This window comes from Vicia villosa, linkage group LG4 (assembly GCF_029867415.1).
Source record: "Vicia villosa cultivar HV-30 ecotype Madison, WI linkage group LG4, Vvil1.0, whole genome shotgun sequence".
Lineage (NCBI taxonomy): Eukaryota > Viridiplantae > Streptophyta > Magnoliopsida > Fabales > Fabaceae > Vicia > Vicia villosa.
In genome coordinates, this window is record NC_081183.1 from 92,258,724 (window position 1) to 92,278,319 (window position 19,596).

Below are 19,596 nucleotides of genomic sequence, written 5' to 3' on the forward strand. Positions count from 1 at the left end.
CATGATTGACTATAGGAGATGACACCACAATGGTAACTCTGAATGATCCAGTGGAATATCAATTGAATGCTTGTAGGGAACTCATCTGATGAATAATTTGGCTTATGCTTCACATGCAATGTTTGATTTATTCTATGCACTTCTGGAGATGCAATGTAATGAATTCTATATGCAGTGTACTGATTGATCAGGGTTTCTGCTTTGTAGGGAATAGATTAGGTGGAGTTCTTAACTCTTCTTGATTCAAGATAGGGTGGATGCCCCTGCTTTATTGATGATTGGATTATTGGGAGAGATGCCAATGAGAATGCAATGATATGCATGAAGCATGTGTGATTATGAATGGATGATTGTTTCCAAGATACAAGGAGTTGATGGAGGATGCCCTTATGGAAAGGTCATAGCTTGAAGGATAGCCCTTGTGAAGGTGAGGTGTTTAGCTTGACACCTCGACACTTATCTTGATATCTAACACTTGCTTGAAGATGAAGAGATGAGTTGTTGTTAGCTTGCCTCAGCTTGTAGGCTCTTGAGATAGGTCTTTGATAATGCTAGAATCATGGAGATTTGCAATGGTCGGCCTCAGTGTTGATCAAGGAATGGATGCCCCAGATTGAAAGGAACTCTTCCACCTAATGGATTCTTCAGGTATTTGCTGAGTGGATGACCAACCTTTGCCCTTGTAAGATCGCTCAATAGAATTTCATTGTTGAACTTTCCTTGGTATCAAGTACTTGCTTTTTGGTTAGAGACAATTCTGTTTTGAAAAAGATAACGAGAACGCAATGCACATGTTAGTCTCAAAAGAAAATTTTTATTTGTCAAAATGTTGTACTGATACTAACAAAAATGACACAGCAACATTGGGAGTCAGTTTTGACATGATTTTACAGTTTGTATGCTTTCAGAACGAACCCTGCTTCAATTAGGACTTTTGAGGGTTGGAACGTGGCCGGGTTCACGGTTTGAGAAACAAAGGATAAAGGCTCAAGTTCTACTTAACCCGCCCCTTCTTCGTGATGTTCTCCAGTCCTACGTTCAGCTAGTTTGACACGAGTGTTCACCTTTCAGGAAGGATTGTGATGGATGAGGATCCTTTATGGCTTTGATGGAGGTGGAAGTCACCCTTTGGTGCTTTCGTTGATGATTATAACAACTTGTCCCTTGGAGGATTTTTGTTCATGTTCTTTTCTTTTGCTTTCCCTAACTTTTGCCTGGACAGAAAGTTTCTTTTGATTTTGGTTTTCGTTATCCAGCGGGATGTACCCTAATTTTTGCCTAAGTCATTTGCTTCAAAGCTTTTCCTTTCTTCTTTTGTTTTTTACTTAGCGGGCTATTGTTTCTTTCTTTTTTTTTTATTCATAACTTTCTTTTCATTCTTTTTGTCTCGTTCGGGAACAAGTTGTATGGCTTTTGTGATTGACTTGAAGAAAAGGTTGTGACTGCCTTCTATTCAGCGAATGAGAGACATCCATTGTGGATTGTGCTCTTCTTCTTTTGATGTGAGATATGAGATATTATTGATCCTCTGATGGAATACCTGAAAGTTGAGCGCTCGGTCGCACTAACTGAAGACTACCCTGCCCCTGGTTAAGATTGAGGGTTTTGTATTTTATATTTTTTTGAAAAGAAACTACTACTCCTTAGGCTCAAAGAGGTTGACGAGGGTTTCATTCCCTTATAACTCCAGTGTTTTGGAATTGAAAAAAATGCCTGTACATCGTCAGCAAGATCTTGTTCCAAAAGCATACAGTTAGTAGTTCATGTGTTTTTGATTTTCATCATTCTCCTTTTTTAGTTGCTTAAGACAAATGAGTTGAACATCAATGAACATAATGACAAAGATGAAATGATTTGAGAAAAACATGTATATTGCATTATTTTTATTTATTCAAACAGAATGAGTTTCTTACAATGAGAAGTACTTGATAACAACAAAAGTAATACAATTGAAAATACTAAAGAAATCTATACAATGGCAAGATTGGCCTTATTCTAATGCAAATGAAATGCTCTCTGACAAACATAAAGTCTTTAGGCTCCACTTGTGGAAGATACCCTCATGAGGAGGCATGGGGTTCTTAGATAGTAGCTTGATCTTGTTTGGTATTCTCCATGATTCTTCGTCTATGAGCTCTTGTCAGATATCGGTGTCGAGGAATTGTCTCGTCTGATCGATACCGACGGAATTGAAGGCTCTGCAGAAACCGATGGAGATTGAAGTGGTGAGAAGGTTGAAGAACGATGAAGAGAGATTCAGAGATGGTGAGAGAATCGAAGTTGTTCGAAGATTTTCATGTGAAGAAGATTGTGATTCTTCTGCAGCTTCAAGAATGAATGATGAAGGTTGATTTTCTGAGTTTTTTTTGTGATGATTTTGCAGGTTGATGATGAAGATTTAAGAAGATTAAAGAGTTGGAGAGTATTAAAGAACAGTGTGATTGGAAGAAGGATGATGGAGGATGTTGATGGAGAGTGGTGAAGAAGATGATTGGAGAAGATTGAAGAATGTGAAAGAATGGATCCAGAGCCTCAAATGGTGAAGCAAGCTATGATTTTATAGTAGTGGAGGAGATTCAATTTCTGAGGTAACTTCCTTTCTCTTCTTCTGTTAATCTGTTAAGAGTTGTGTAACTGATTTTTTCGAGGTTGTTAGGGTTCTGTTAGGTTATTCAGGAGTTAGTTAGACTCTGTTATAGGGTTGTTATAATTCTGTTTTTTTAATTGGTTAGGAGAAGTTGTGAACTGAATGTTTCTAAAAATCTGTTTGCAGTTGGTAGCTTGGTTTAGAAATAATGATGAGGGGTTTTGAATAATGCTGTTAGATAAGTTTTTTTTTCCAGGTTATAACAGTCAACTAACTTGTGAGAATTGGTCTAGGTTATTAGCGGATATTTGTGGCCATTGAAGACAGTTAGTAGGTTAGTTGTGAACTGAAATATATATTGATTTGGGTCCTGAATCTTCTGCTGATATGAATATGGTTTGATGTGTGTGACTTATGTGTATTTTGCAGGTTCAATGATGAGGTTATTTGGAGAACAAGCACATGGTTTGAAGAATGAAGGTGGAAGAAATGAAGAGAAATAGGTTTAGGATAGGAAACATGACTTGTTAAAGAATGGTGATGTAACATAATTGTAATGGTTCTTTTTTCTTCTAGATGTAACAGGATCTGATTGGTATTGTAATCCTTTTATGATTTGTAAAGAGTGAGAGTATTATTTCTTGAATCACAAATGTCATTTGTATAAATCTTGAATGAAGATCTTTGAGTCAAACTTATACTCCATAATAATTAAATCCGAGTTCCACACTCATGTCTTGATCGAATCTCAACTCTGTGATACTTTGTACTTGGTATGCATAACAAAAGATAAATGAACTCATTATCACCTTGTTACACAATCCATGATTCATTTCTTGTACCTCACTCGATTGTATGAACCCCTTAAATTGGTGATAGATAGAATCAGATAAATAGAGTCAGAGAATGGCTCTTATTCAGCATATGAATAGTTATTATGAAAATCAAAGGAACCCTTGCATCCAATGTCCTCAATCATATTTTCAAATTATTGATGAGTGCATGATTTTATCGATGACCTAAAATGCAAATGATGTTAAAGTAATAAGCCAATTAATAAAAATAATTAGATGGGCAAATTTTGCGGTGCAACAGCTTCCCCTATTTAATCGTCTTAAACCTGAAGGTGAGATTGGCGCTAGCCTTTCGATCATTCAAGGTAGAAGAAGATTAAATACCAAGAGAACCTGAAAATTTGCCTGATGAGATAGGATCCACTAGGGAGGAAATGGTGTCAACTCCACTGAGGAAGATTGTATCAAATCTGGGTTGAACAAATTAACTCTGGGTTAGAAATGAAATAGAACTCAACTCTGGGTTGAGTGGGAAAGGAGAAAAGATAACCGTCAACTTTGGGTTGAGTTTGAAAATAAACAATAAGAAATACCCGTCAACTCTGGGTGAGAGGGAAAGGCAAGCAATAATCGTCAACTCTGGGTTGAGTGGGAAAAAGGAGAAGCCAATTCTGGATTGAATAAAGGAGGACCGTTAACTCTGGGTTGAGTGAGAAAAGAACAAAAGGTGACCGTCTACTCTGGGTTGAGTGGGAAAGGACAAAAGATAACCATTAACTCTGGGTTGAGTGGGAGAAGATAAAAGGATAACCGTCAACTCTAGGTTGAGTGGGAAAAGGCAAATGACGACTGTCAACTCTGGGTTGAGTGGGAAAGAGAGATAATCAATTCTGGATTGAACAAGGGATAACCGTCAACTCTGGGTTGAGTGGGAAGAACAAAAGGTGACCGTCAACTCTGGGTTGAGTGGGAGGAACAAAAGGTGACCGTCAACTCTGGGTTGAGTGGGAAGAGGAATCAATAAGAAATATCCGTCAACTCTGGGTGAGAGGGAAGTAAGGAAGGATCAACTCTGGGTTGAATAAAAGATAACCGTCAACTCCGGGTTGAGAGGGGAAAGACAACTAACTCATGGTTAAAAGATGAAAGGAAATCAACTCTAGGTTGAACACAAAAACATCAACTCTGGGTTGAAGAAAGATGAACATGATTGACTATAGGAGATGACACCACAATGGTAACTCTGAATGATCCAGTGGAATATCAATTGAATGCTTGTAGGGAACTCATCTGATGAATAATTTGGCTTATGCTTCACATGCAATGTTTGATTTATTCTATGCACTTCTGGAGATGCAATGTAATGAATTCTATATGCAGTGTACTGATTGATCAGGGTTTCTGCTTTGTAGGGAATAGATTAGGTGGAGTTCTTAACTCTTCTTGATTCAAGATAGGGTGGATGCCCCTGCTTTATTGATGATTGGATTATTGGGAGAGATGCCAATGAGAATGCAATGATATGCATGAAGCATGTGTGATTATGAATGGATGATTGTTTCCAAGATACAAGGAGTTGATGGAGGATGCCCTTATGGAAAGGTCATAGCTTGAAGGATAGCCCTTGTGAAGGTGAGGTGTTTAGCTTGACACCTCGACACTTATCTTGATATCTAACACTTGCTTGAAGATGAAGAGATGAGTTGTTGTTAGCTTGCCTCAGCTTGTAGGCTCTTGAGATAGGTCTTTGATAATGCTAGAATCATGGAGATTTGCAATGGTCGGCCTCAGTGTTGATCAAGGAATGGATGCCCCAGATTGAAAGGAACTCTTCCACCTAATGGATTCTTCAGGTATTTGCTGAGTGGATGACCAACCTTTGCCCTTGTAAGATCGCTCAATAGAATTTCATTATTGAACTTTCCTTGGTATCAAGTACTTGCTTTTTGGTTAGAGACAATTCTGTTTTGAAAAAGATAACGAGAACGCAATGCACATGTTAGTCTCAAAAGAAAATTTTTATTTGTCAAAATGTTGTACTGATACAAACAAAAATGACACAGCAACATTGGGAGTCAGTTTTGACATGATTTTACAGTTTGTATGCTTTCAGAACGAACCCTGCTTCAATTAGGACTTTTGAGGGTTGGAACGTGGCCGGGTTCACGGTTTGAGAAACAAAGGATAAAGGCTCAAGTTCTACTTAACCCGCCCCTTCTTCGTGATGTTCTCCAGTCCTACGTTCAGCTAGTTTGACACGAGTGTTCACCTTTCAGGAAGGATTGTGATGGATGAGGATCCTTTATGGATTTGATGGAGGTGGCAGTCACCCTTTGGTGCTTTCGTTGATGATTATAACAACTTGTCCCTTGGAGGATTTTTGTTCATGTTCTTTTCTTTTGCTTTCCCTAACTTTTGCCTGGACAGAAAGTTTCTTTTGATTTTGGTTTTCGTTATCCAGCGGGATGTACCCTAATTTTTGCCTAAGTCATTTGCTTCAAAGCTTTTCCTTTCTTCTTTTTTTTTTACTTAGCGGGCTATTGTTTCTTTCTTTTTTTTTTATTCATAACTTTCTTTTCATTCTTTTTGTCTCGTTCGGGAACAAGTTGTATGGCTTTTGTGATTGACTTGAAGAAAAGGTTGTGACTGCCTTCTATTCAGCGAATGAGAGACATCCATTGTGGATTGTGCTCTTCTTCTTTTGATGTGAGATATGAGATATTATTGATCCTCTGATGGAATACCTGAAAGTTGAGCGCTCGGTCGCACTAACTGAAGACTACCCTGCCCCTGGTTAAGATTGAGGGTTTTGTATTTTATATTTTTTTGAAAAGAAACTACTACTCCTTAGGCTCAAAGAGGTTGACGAGGGTTTCACTCCCTTATAACTCCAGTGTTTGGGAATTGAAAAAAATGCCTGTACATCGTCAGCAAGATCTTGTTCCAAAAGCATACAGTTAGTAGTTCATGTGTTTTTGATTTTCATCATTCTCCTTTTTTAGTTGCTTAAGACAAATGAGTTGAACATCAATGAACATAATGACAAAGATGAAATGATTTGAGAAAAACATGTATATTGCATTATTTTTATTTATTCAAACAGAATGAGTTTCTTACAATGAGAAGTACTTGATAACAACAAAAGTAATACAATTGAAAATACTAAAGAAATCTATACAATGGCAAGATTGGCCTTATTCTAATGCAAATGAAATGCTCTCTGACAAACATAAAGTCTTTAGGCTCCACTTGTGGAAGATACCCTCATGAGGAGGCATGGGGTTCTTAGATAGTAGCTTGATCTTGTTTGGTATTCTCCATGATTCTTCGTCTATGAGCTCTTGTCAGATATCGGTGTCGAGGAATTGTCTCGTCTGATCGATACCGACGGAATTGAAGGCTCTGCAGAAACCGATGGAGATTGAAGTGGTGAGAAGGTTGAAGAACGATGAAGAGAGATTCAGAGATGGTGAGAGAATCGAAGTTGTTCGAAGATTTTCATGTGAAGAAGATTGTGATTCTTCTGCAGCTTCAAGAATGAATGATGAAGGTTGATTTTCTGAGTTTTTTTTGTGATGATTTTGCAGGTTGATGATGAAGATTTAAGAAGATTAAAGAGTTGGAGAGTATTAAAGAACAGTGTGATTGGAAAAAGGATGATGGAGGATGTTGATGGAGAGTGGTGAAGAAGATGATTGGAGAAGATTGAAGAATGTGAAAGAATGGATCCAGAGCCTCAAATGGTGAAGCAAGCTATGATTTTATAGTAGTGGAGGAGATTCAATTTCTGAGGTAACTTCCTTTCTCTTCTTCTGTTAATCTGTTAAGAGTTGTGTAACTGATTTTTTCGAGGTTGTTAGGGTTCTGTTAAGTTATTCAGGAGTTAGTTAGACTCTGTTATAGGGTTGTTATATTTCTGTTTTTTTTAATTGGTTAGGAGAAGTTGTGAACTGAATGTTTCTAAAAATCTGTTTGCAGTTGGTAGTTTGGTTTAGAAATAATGATGAGGGGTTCTGAATAATGCTTATAGATAAGTTTGTTTTTTCAGGTTATAACAGTCAACTATCTTGTGAGAATTGGTCTAGGTTATTAGCGGATATTTGTGGCCATTGAAGACAGTTAGTAGGTTAGTTGTGAACTGAAATATATATTGATTTGGGTCCTGAATCTTCTGGTGGTATGAATATGGTTTGATATGTGTGACTTATGTGTATTGTGCAGGTTCAATGATGAGGTTATTTGGAGAACAAGCGCATGGTTTGAAGAATGAAGGTGGAAGAAATGAAGAGAAATAGGTTTAGAATATGAATATTTACTTGTTAAAAATGGTGATGTAACATAATTGTAATGGTTCTTTTTTCTTCTAGATGTAACAGGATCTGATTGGTATTGTAATCCTTTTATGATTTGTAAAGAGTGAGAGTATTCTTTCTTGAATCACAAATGCCATTTGTATAAATATTGAATGAATATCTTTGAGTCAAACTTATACTCCATAATAATTAAATCCGAGTTCCACACTCATGTCTTGATCGAATCTCAACTCTGTGATACTTTGTACTTGGTATGCATAACAAAAGATAAATGAACTCATTATCACCTTGTTACACAATCCATGATTCATTTCTTGTACCTCACTCGATTGTATGAACCCCTTAAATTGGTGATAGATAGAATCAGATAAATAGAGTCAGAGAATGGCTCTTATTCAACATATGAATAGTTATTAAGAAAATCAAAGGAACCCTTGCATCCAAAGTCCTCAGTCATATTTTCAAATTATTGATGAGTGCATGATTTTATCGATGACCTAAAATGCAAATGATGTTAAAGTAATAAGCCAATTAAGAAAAATAATTAGATGGACAAATTTTGGGGTGCAACACCGTTACCGAGCATTAAGCTCCCACTGGTAGCCAATGCCACGCAGGCCACCTGCTAATAGCATTCCGCTATTAACATAATGAAATGTTATGCTATACACACAAACGACTCGATTACATATCAACAACAATAATAATATAACTCGGTCACATATCCACATCACACCGGTTATATTAATCCACACGGATACATCACTAAAATTGCCACTCAGGTGTTCATGATCACACAACACACATATACCGTCAAAACATACTTGATTAGAAAATATCATTTCACAAAATACATTTATGAAAAATCATTCAACCACCAACACCCCCCCTTTATCATAAAGCATACTCAATAAGCTTCATAATGCTTCAAACGGCGCGTAGAAACGACCTACGGTTCAAAAGATACAACAAAACAAAGTTTGGAAAAACAAAATATTGCACTGGCCGCTTAGCGGGTCACTCAGCGAACATTCCAGTGGCAAAATGCAAAAAATGCAAGAAGGTCCGCTTAGCGGGTCGCTTAGCGGTTTCTGCGAAATTTCCAGAAATATCTTGCTTCGCTTAGCGGACCCAGGGCTGCTTAGCGGACATGCGGTTATGCAGAAAAATCAGTTCTGCAACAGACCTGCTAAACCCAAACCAACCATCTCAAAACCTCATATAAGCTTCCCTTCACCTCCTGCACAATCCATACATGCCATATATTCATGCTAACAACCAATGATTCATGGTTTATTTACTAAATGTCAATAACCTAATAATTCCTTCATAAGCAAGAAAACATGGAGAAGTGGAAAACAAACATGATCAATGAATATATCTATCATCATACTACACATACACACCACAAAATCATGTTCATAACTTCAAAACTCACAAAACTCTCATTCTACCATTGTTTGCCAAAGCATAGAAAATGAACAAGAACAAGGACAAAACTATAAGGATCATACATTCAAGATAAATTAGATTCACCCCTTTACTTGGTTAGATTCTTGGTTTGCTAGGTTTTGCTTTGATTTCCACACTTGTCTCTTCTTCTTCTCTTGTTTTTCTCTTCTTTTTCTCTCTTTTCTTTCCTTTTTCCTATTACTGGTTTTTGTTCTTTTTCTTCTTATCTCTACCTCACTTATATCTCCCCCCTACTTCCTATTCACTCATAAGAATATCTAACTAAAATATCTACTTTACGGTATAAACTTAATTCCTCCGAAAAACCCCAAAACGCAAAATAACACGTCATATATATTTCTACTACCGAAAACGTAAAAATCATCGATTAAATAATAATCTACTATACCGAACTATTACTGACTGACACGACTCAAAAACGGTAAAATTTAGGAAAATACAGCAAACATCACAATTAATCAGAAAAACACATTTATGGGCGTTACAGTATCTATCTTCATTAAGGGATAAAGATCTGTTACAAAGTGTTTATATATGCAATAGTGGATGTGCATAATAGCTACTATGTAATGCATATACAAGATCAGTGTCCTAACTAACTTCTAACTGTGTAACTAACTTTCAGTTAGGTGGTTACACCCTTGTCACTTGTATCTTCATTATTGCTTGCTTGTGAAGTAACCTCATGTTGTGACATTAAACTACCTATATGTCTCTTACATGTGTTTTTATTAAAAATGCAATTCATATATTATAATAATTCTTAATTTTATATAGAAAATAATAAAAAAAATGATAAATTTAAATAATTGATTAAAGATAAAATAAAAATCTCGAGTATGAATTTTATATTCCAATAGTTTATTAGTTGACTCATTTTTTTAAAAATGACATGAGAGATTGTAAAGTTAAAGATAGTATAATATAATAGTTTCAATTTATATTAAAAATTTAAATAAATAATATTTTTAGTTAGTTATTTAAGGACAAATACGTGTCCGGTGTATGATCGTTACCTTAAATTATAAATTTTTTTATTTTATTGAACATGTTATTTTTTTTTTATATAATTAAAATGAAAAGGAAAAAATAGGCAAGGCCAAACTCACAAAAAAGTCAAAAAAGAGAACAAAATTAGTGAGCAAATATGAAATTGGGCATACCCAATTTGTTAAGAACCATTTCTTTTCTAATATCAATAGGTGGAGAATACCACCAAAAAATTCTTCAAGCGAAAGGCCAATGTTAGCTAGAGCATCGGCACAACAGTTTCCTTCTCTATATATCTGGGAGATCCATTAGTGCATGGTCTTAGAAATTGCAATGCAGTTGCACCACCTGTTTCTTAATTGCCAAGGAACTTGCAAAGGGTTGGAGAAGGCTGCGACAACAGTTTTGGAATCTGTTTCAATCCAAATGTAATTCCAATTATTATTTTTGGCTTGTTCAATGGCCAAAATGATAGCCATAAGCTCAATAAAGAAAGAATTCTGGGTACCAGGATGAGAAGCAAAACATCCTACACAATCTCTGTCATACCCCAATTTTTGACCTACGCATTTCATTTCGTTCATTGAAGCGTCACATTCATCATTTCATCGTTACATTTTTTATCCAAGTTACATTAATAGATAAATATAAAAAAAAAGCATAAAAAAGAAGTGGTTCTTAGTTGAATTAAAAAAATTTGGTTTTTATTCTCTATTTTTGTTTTTAACACTTTTTTTAATATTTGTCGTCATCATTATTATTGTTATTTAGTTATTATTATTATTACGATCTTCTTTCTTTAATTTTATAGTTATTATTATTTTATTGTCATTTATGTCCAAGAAAAAGAAATAGACAAAGAGTGCTTTCATGGTTGAGTAGAGAGTCTCATCAGAAACAGAAAAAAGTCAGTCCACAATACTGTCCAAACTGCTCCACCTACTTGCTGCATAGTAGTCCAAAATTTTGACTAATTTGTTCATGACAATCCTGCATCAAGAAAGCCATAAGACCTGTTACCAAATAAGTTCAAAATACTCTTCATTTTCCCCCCAATTTCCCTTCATTCCATCTATAAAAACATGTAAGAGCAACCTACAAAGGGGAGGAAGAAAAAGCGTACTAAAATTCTGCAAAAAATTCTCTTCAAAGACTTCCTCCAAAATTTCAAACAGAAACCAATTTGCTTCATTTCACCTCCATGTAAACACCCACAACATACACTAAAACTCCACCCCACTGAACCTCATACACAGTGACCATAACCTCACCGAATAAGCCTCACAGAACCTCACCACCGAACAAACTCTTTCAACAACTTTAATCAATCACGAAGCAACCCTGAATAGCTTCAAACAATCAGAACTGACAATCCAACACCGACGTAGTTGTAGATTCAACGACGCGTCAAGCTGATCCTGCTTCAGATTCGTTGAAGCTTCAACAAGGTACACCAGCGATCCATCGAGTCACACACCAGGCTCATACAAAATACAAAGCAACAACGCAGGCTATTCACACAGAAGCAAAAGTACATAACTCAGAAGAACATGAAGAAAACCGAGTAGGAAGAAGAAGGAGATTGTAGAGGATGAAAAAGGTGAAGAATAGAGCCAAGAACATACCTCTTTTCACTGCTTCAGGTTAATTTCTTGTGCAATTTCATTATCTTTTTATATTTGTAACCATACTGAAATAATGGAATCGTGGGAAATTGGGGTTTAATTCTGGGATAAGGGTGTTATTGCTTTGATTGTTGCTGCTGTTCTATTTTGTATTAAGGTTGTTGTTCATGAACGGAGAGATCGATTGAGAGAAACCGTGAGGATGAACGGAGAGATCGAATGAGAGAACCAAGTGAGCTTGAGACCGTGAGAGATTGATCGAGAGAGACTGAAATCGTGAGTGATTGAGAGAGATTGAGAGCGATGTTCCTTCATTTCTCTGCCGTTCCCCATTGTCGTTGTCTCACAGTGAGAGAGATTTGTTAGAAAGATGGAAGTGTTTTCACGTTTTTTTCCAAAAAATAGCAAAATGTAAAAAGGGGCGGCTGGTCTTGTGATTAGAGATCTTAGGGTTATTATTTTTTTCTTCAAACTGAGTCTTTGGACTATTTAGTTTGGGCCCAAATCGGGTTTTGCTTCATCACACCGCTAGTTTGCTTGTTTCAACCCCATCCAATTTAATTTTAGTTTTAGTTTAGCTTTTAATATAAAACCTCAAAAAATATTTTTATTCAATAAAATACTCGATCCAATGTCGAGTCAATTTCAAAACTTCTCACAAAAACTTCAAAAACAATTTAAACTCATTACTTCATTTTTCGCCCAAGCGCAAAGTCTTTTCATTTCAAAGTTTGTCTTTTCCTCCCAAGTGCGATTAGACGCAAACGCTTGATCCAACGTTAAGTTGTTAACGCAAAAGCTTCTTTTTAATTAAATCGAAGTGATCAAGTGACAAGAAGTGCACACCTCTTGAATACCTTTGATCCTTTGAATCAAACTTTAAAAATTCATTCTTAATTAAATCGAAGTGATCAAGTGACAAGAAGTGCACACCTCTTGAATACCTTTGATCCTTTGAATCAAATTTTAAAAATTCTTTCTTAATTAAATCGAAGTGATCAAGTGACAAGAAGTGCACACCTCTTGAATACCTTTGATCCTTTGAATCAAATTTTAAAAATTCTTTCTTAATTAAATCGAAGTGATCAAGTGACAAGAAGTGCACACCTCTTGAATACCTTTGATCCTTTGAATCAAACTTTAAAAATTCTTTCTTAATTAAATCGAAGTGATCAAGTGACAAGAAGTGCACACCTCTTGAATACCTTTGATCCTTTGAATCAAACTTTAAAAATTCTTTCTTAATTAAATCGAAGTGATCAAGTGACAAGAAGTGCACACCTCTTGAATACCTTTGATCCTTTGAATCAAACTTTAAAAATTCTTTCTTAATTAAAGCGAAGTGATCAAGTGACAAGAAGTGCACACCTCTTGAATACCTTTGATCCTTCGAACCAAACACTAAACATCCTTCATAAAATTAACCAACAAACTCGTAGTTTTTTATTCGAACTACGATTGCTCTGACTTTCCCATTGCACGAGGGAATACGTAGGCACAAGATACAAGCGTCTTGGCGAGCACAATAATAAAAAAATAAAAACCCCTTTTCTTTTATTGATTAATAAATTAAAGAACGCAAACATTACGCAAACACTCATTCATAAAACTAACTAAATGGGTCCCATCGAGTACGATGGAGGCGAGGGGTGCTAATACCTTCCCCTTGCCTAACCGACTCCCGAACCCTAAATTTGGTTGCGATGACCGTCTTATCCATTTGTTTTTATCCATGGGTTTTATTCGACATTTTCCCTTTCCTCTTTGGAATAAATAAAGATCGGTGGCGACTCTGTTCCTTTTCGAGTGTGTAGACACCTCGAGTATTTTTTTAGCGCTACAGAATTGGCGACTCTGCTGGGGACATATAATCCTAAGAGGGTCAACCCTAGTTTAGTTTGTTTTATGTTTGACTGTTTGTTTTTGTTTGTTTATTCTTATGTTTTTTATGCTTATGTTCTTTATATTTATTCTTGTATTATTTATGTTTCTTTACTCTTGTTTTACTGCTTTTTATTTTATTTCTGTATATACTTAATTGTGGGTATGGGAATGATACTTGAGTGAAGCTCTCAACCCGAGCTTTGAAAAACAAGAGAAAAAACATAAGTTAGGAGGTGGTTGTGTAGTGCTAGTCCCCAGGGTGAACACCTTGAATGGCTAATACGAAAACCCCACTTGGAGGAGGCCCATTCATGAGATTTGTCATAAGACGGTTCGCCCGTCGCATGGCGAAAATCTGATTTGGCCGTTAACTCCAAGGACCTTTAGAACCTGTTTCATCTATAGAGGTTTTGTATTGATCCCCAAGGTGCACTCCTTGTATGATTGGTACAATAACCTCGCCTAGAGGATGCGTATTCATGAATTTGTCATAAGATGGTTCACCTGTCGCATGGCGACATTCTGATTATGCTTGGATGCCTCTAGGAACCATTTTATCCAAAACTGCTAGAACCAACCTTGTGAGGGGATTTTTGGGTAAAGAACTTAGAACTATCCTAACTTAAGGAGCCTTTCGATAGGTTGTTCTATTACCTTGCTTTGCATCCAACATAGCATGACATATCATTTGCATCATGCATACATCCATGTTGTCCTTGTACCTCATTCCAACTGTCTCTTTCATCCAGTCACCATCAATCGCCAAGCTGATTCCCAGGCATCCTTATCAGACGCGAAGTCTTACTCGACATAAAGATGGAAGACCTTGAACAAGAGAATCATGAACTCCGTGATGAAGTAACTACTCTTCGAGTTGGGGTGGAAAAATTGACTGCTTTGGTGGAAAGCTTAGTGGCTGCTCGAAATCAACCATCACCTCCTTCATCTCCTCGTGCCACTCAAACACAAACTGAAGTCCAGACTACTACGATCTGCGAAGTTTCTACTGCTACTGTTTCTATGGCTCCTATCACTGGTCTCTCTCACTATCAGATGCCTAATGGCTACCCTGGGGGCATGTCTTACAACTTTGTGCCAGAGGGATACCATCCTGTTATTGGAGCTGCTCAAACTACTCCTATAATGACCGTGATTCCACCCCCGGTACATACTGTGCCGCAAGCTGAGGAACCCATTTACCAAGTTGAGCCCAATGAAAGAGGTGAAGTTTATGATGATTTCCAAGATCAATTCCAAGAGATGCGAAAGGAGGTTAAGGCCCTCAAAGGGAAGAATTCATTTGGAAAGAATGCTTATGATATGTGTCTTGTGCCAAATGTGAAAATACCTGCCAAGTTTAAAGTGCCTGATTTTGAAAAGTATAAAGGGAGTTCGTGTCCTCAGTGCCGTTTGACCATGTACTGTAGAAAGATGGCCACTCATACTGATGATGATAAGTTATTGATCCACTATTTTCAAGATAGTCTAACTGGTGCTGCTTTGAAATGGTACATGGGATTGGATAGTACTCATATCAGTTCTTTTGATGACCTTGTAGAAGCGTTCATTCGACAATACAAGTATAATGTCGACATGGCTCCTGATAGAGATCAACTCCGAGCCATGGCGCAAAAGGAGAAAGAGTCTTTCAAAGAGTATGCACAAAGATGGCGTGAGGTTGCCGCCCAAATCTCTCCTCCTATGGAAGAAAAAGAGATGACCAAAATGTTTTTAAAGACCCTAAGCTCATTTTACTATGAAAAAATGGTTGCAAGTGCTCCAACCGACTTTACTGAAATGGTGAATATGGGAATGCGACTAGAGGAAGGCGTACGAGAAGGACGATTGATTATGGAATCTGGATCGTCGATTGGAACCAAGAAATATGGAAACAACTTTCAGAAGAAGTGGGAAGATGAAACTATTGCTTTTTCAATTGATGGTGGAGAGTCTCATAACTCACGTTCCTATCGACCCTTAGCTTGTCAGCAAGCACCATTCATATCATACGATCAGTATCCATATGTTGCGGCCGCACAATTCAAACAACCATACCGACAGCCTTGGGCATCTCCTCCTCATAATTCTTCACAAAATGCTCCTCAGAATGCAGCTCAGAATCAGAATCGTCAACGGAATCACAATAAACCTCAAAGGAACCATCAGAAGGAGGATCGCCGCATTGACCCAATTCCAATGACCTACGCTCAACTATGGCCATATCTAATCGAGAGTAAAGAAATAGCTCCCAGACCAACCCGACCTGCAAAGTTTCCATATCCCAAGGAATACAATCCAAATGTCAAGTGTGATTTTCACGATGGGATATCAGGTCACTCCATTGAAGATTGCAATGTCCTGAAGGAAAAAGTTCAAGATCTGGTTGACAAAAAGATACTCTCTTTAAAGGATATTGGTCCTATGCCATGATCAGTGCTGAGACACCAAGAACATTCCTAAAACCAATGGGTCAAAGCAGATCATTGAGCCACTTTTTATCACTTGCATTTACGTTTCTTCGCTTGTTTGCTAAGTGTTTATTTGCTTTTGAACATTGTTAACTTTAATGGTAATATTAATGAAATGAGCATGCAAGTTTTGAATTGGTCCATTCGTATTCACTCTTTCTTCCTTTTATTTTATTTTGTTTCCTAAAAAAAAATGAAAAAATTATGTTTATGTTTCTCCTATTTCCTTTTCTCTACCATACTTTTGTTTTAGCAAGTATTGGAGGATGACGATAAACAAAATACCCAATTTGCATCAGTGTGCTTTCAAATAAAACTTTGTTGATGATGTACAGGCATTCTTTCAAATCCCCAAACACTGGAGATATAAGGATGATAATCCCTCGTTAACCCCTTTGAGCCTTAGAAGTAGGTGTTTTCTTTCTGCACGCAATTGAAACCCTTAATCAAAACTTGGGGCAGGGTAGTTGTTCAGTTAAAATGACTAATGCATATGATTTCCAAGAGAATCATTTCATGGGAACCATTCTCGACCAAAGGTTCAACCGTATCCTCTCTTCGTACACTATGTCGAAGAAGTAATGAATATTCAAAACTCATAACGGTTGTCTTTCCTGAACCATCAGTGGGGCAGTCATACTCCTCTCTAATCATTGAACAATTGTCACACAAGTTGTTAAAAAAAAATCATTCAAAAGAAAAGCCCGCTAAGTCAAGACCTAAAAAGGAGACTTAGGCAAAAAAAATTTAGGGATACAAAAATCATCATAAAAAAATCATCATCAAAAGATCATTATCAAGAGAAGAAAAGCAAAAACAAACTTGTGTGACTTCCAAAGAAGAATAGGTGACTGTCACCTTAGAATCCATTGGTTCTCAAGCATCATTCGTAACTCCTCTTGGAATTTGAATACATGTGTCAGTTAACTGAACTTAGGACTGAAGTACATCACGAAGAATGGGTGGGTTTAAATCAAATTTTGAGCCTGTATCCTTTGTTTCTCAAACCGTGAACCTGGCCACGTTACAACCTCCGAAAGTCCTAATTGAAGCAAGATTTCTTTTGAAAGCATACTAAAGCAAGGTTGCGATAACCTGACTTCTAAATATTTGCTAATCATTTGTTTTGATACCACGTTATCACATCATCTTTCAGATATTGAATTTCAAACTTCCATTGCATCCTCATCAGGATTTATTCATTGAATACCACAATTTCATTTCAATAAATGATTTGTTTTCAAAACTTGCATGCACGTCGCATTAAAATTACCACTTTGAATTGAATAGTTTCATCTGCAAGCCAACACTTTCCATCAAGGAAGTTTCGATAATGAAAATCAATTGAAGAGCCTAAAGTGGAATCATCAGGGTCGCATCACTTCACAAGTCCTTCACTCAGGGGCACTCCATTCCAAAGTTCCAAGCACTAGGGCAATTCATTTCAAAGGTCCCAAACATTGGGGCATGTCATCTCAGGATCATCAGTTTGAATCCAAATTTTGTTGAAGCAAGTTTCTCCATATACTCAGCATTCTGGGGCAAATCAAGGCCAAGATCTCTCCTTCAAGCAGTCAAAACAGACTATGTCATATCAAGCGGCCCTTAAGCTCATAATTGGTGTTGGGAATCATGCTTGCACAAAAGTCCTACCAAAGGACCTCTTCTATTTCACAAAGTGTACCAGAGAACCTTTCTCATGCCCCCCATTGGGACACCCATTGAAACATTCAGCCATAACTTGCATTCATTAATCATATAATCATGCATATAATTCATGGGGCACCTTCCATATCACCTACGATCATAAAGCTCAATCTTGCTCGGTATTTTCCCACTAAAAACAAAACTCGACCCACCATAGGTACCCAAAGAAATTTTTTGATACCCATTGGCACACGTCTAGTAAATTCATAACTTGCATTGATCAACCATCATGCATCATTACGCGTGCATCAATTTGCACAAAAGAAAAATGTCTCATGCATAAGCAAAAAGCATGCATGGATTCATAATCCCCAACGATGTCACTACAATCATTATTTTCTTGATAATCCATTGATTGAACATGCTTGTTAACCCTTTTCCAACCCACTGGTTGAAATTGATCATTTACCTTCTAGTCTTCTGAATCAACCTACTGGTTGAGAACTGTTTTGTTCATTTTTGTCAGCCCACTGGTTGAATTTAATCATGGATCGTATTTTTCAATTATTGTCAATCCACTGATTGAAGATCACTTGTTTTGTCAACCCACTGGTTGAAGTTTATCTTTTTTGTGTCAATCCACTGATTGAATATCACTCATCTTGTCAACCCACTGGTTGAAGTTTGTCTTTTTATGTCAATCCACTGATTGAATATTATCTTGTTTTGTCAACCCACTGGTTGAAGTTTGTCTTTTTGTGTCAATCCACTGATTGAATATTATCTTGTTTTGTCAACCCACTGGTTGAAGTTTGTCTTTTTTTATGTCAATCCACTGATTGAATATTATCTTGTTTTGTCAACCCACTGGTTGAAGTTTGTCTTTTTTGTGTCAATCCACTGATTGAATATTATCTAGTTTTGTCAACCCACTGGTTGAAGTTCAACTTTTACGTGTCGATCCACTGATTGAATATCACTTGTTTTGTCAACCCACAGGTTGAAGTTCAACTTTTACGTGTCGATCCACTGATTGAATATCACTTGTTTTGTCAACCCACAGGTTGAAATTAACCATTTTTCCTGTCAATCCACTGATTGAACATCATTTGCCTTGCCAACCCACTGGTAGAAATTTATTGTTCATCTTGTTAACCCGCTGGTTACAGTCAATCATTTACTTTCCGTTTAGATCAAAGCAACCCACTGGTTGAAAACAGTTTTTCTTTGTCAATCCGCTGGTTGATGGAGTCAACTCACTAGTTGACGACAAATTTATTCCACATTCATTAATCCACCGGTTAATGTCAGTTACGTAGTTGTCTTAGAATCGACTCACAAGTTGATAACATTTTGTTTTACCTCCATCAATCCTTTCATTTTTCTACCATCAGTAAAAGTTGGTGTATCTTTCATTTTCTCTACCTTCAGTAAAAGTCGGTAGTTCACATTCAGTAAAGGTCTGTGTATCTTTTGTTTCTCCACCTTCAGTAAAAGTCGGTGCATCCTTTGTTTCTCTACAAATGGGGGTATTTTCCCCTGTAGATTTGTAATCTCTTCTCTAGTGGAGTCGGATTCCATTTTCTAGCAGACTTGGATATCCCTTTTTTTTTGTAATCCCTTCCCTAGTTGGGTCGTTTTGTCGATATTCCCTTGTGGAATTCATTTGTATTTTACTTTGTTTCTTTAGTGGTAGTTTGTCTCTTGTGACACCTTGTACCATTAATTTTCCTCATATACATTCATACATATCATATTCATATGCATATGTGCAGTTCTTAGGGCCAAAAATTGTGTATTTTTGTATTTAAGTCT

General features: G+C 36.8%; 1 protein-coding gene and 1 long non-coding RNA gene across 2 annotated transcripts; both read left to right on the top strand.

Annotated features, from left to right (window-relative positions):
• The first annotated feature begins 2,407 nt into the window (after window positions 1–2,407).
• On the top strand, window positions 2,408–3,094 carry LOC131599342 (uncharacterized). The gene is made up of 3 exons (XR_009282711.1): window positions 2,408–2,588; window positions 2,881–2,921; window positions 3,017–3,094. It is a non-coding gene; the product is annotated as an uncharacterized LOC131599342 (long non-coding RNA).
• Window positions 3,095–14,482: 11,388 nt separating this feature from the next.
• Window positions 14,483–16,096, top strand: LOC131597523 (uncharacterized). Its single transcript, XM_058870215.1, has 2 exons — window positions 14,483–15,321; window positions 15,442–16,096. The coding sequence occupies exons 1-2, from the start codon at window positions 14,483–14,485 to the stop codon at window positions 16,094–16,096; spliced, it is 1,494 nt and encodes a 497-aa protein (XP_058726198.1).
• Window positions 16,097–19,596: the final 3,500 nt, after the last annotated feature.

Coding starts and splice junctions, on each gene's coding strand:
- LOC131597523 (XM_058870215.1), top strand. CDS start 14,483: ATGGAAGACCTTGAACAAGAGAATCATGAACTCCGTGATGAAGTAACT. Junction 15,322..15,441: donor GAGAAAGAGTCTTTCAAAGA/GTATGCACAAAG, acceptor AATGGTTGCAAG/TGCTCCAACCGACTTTACTG.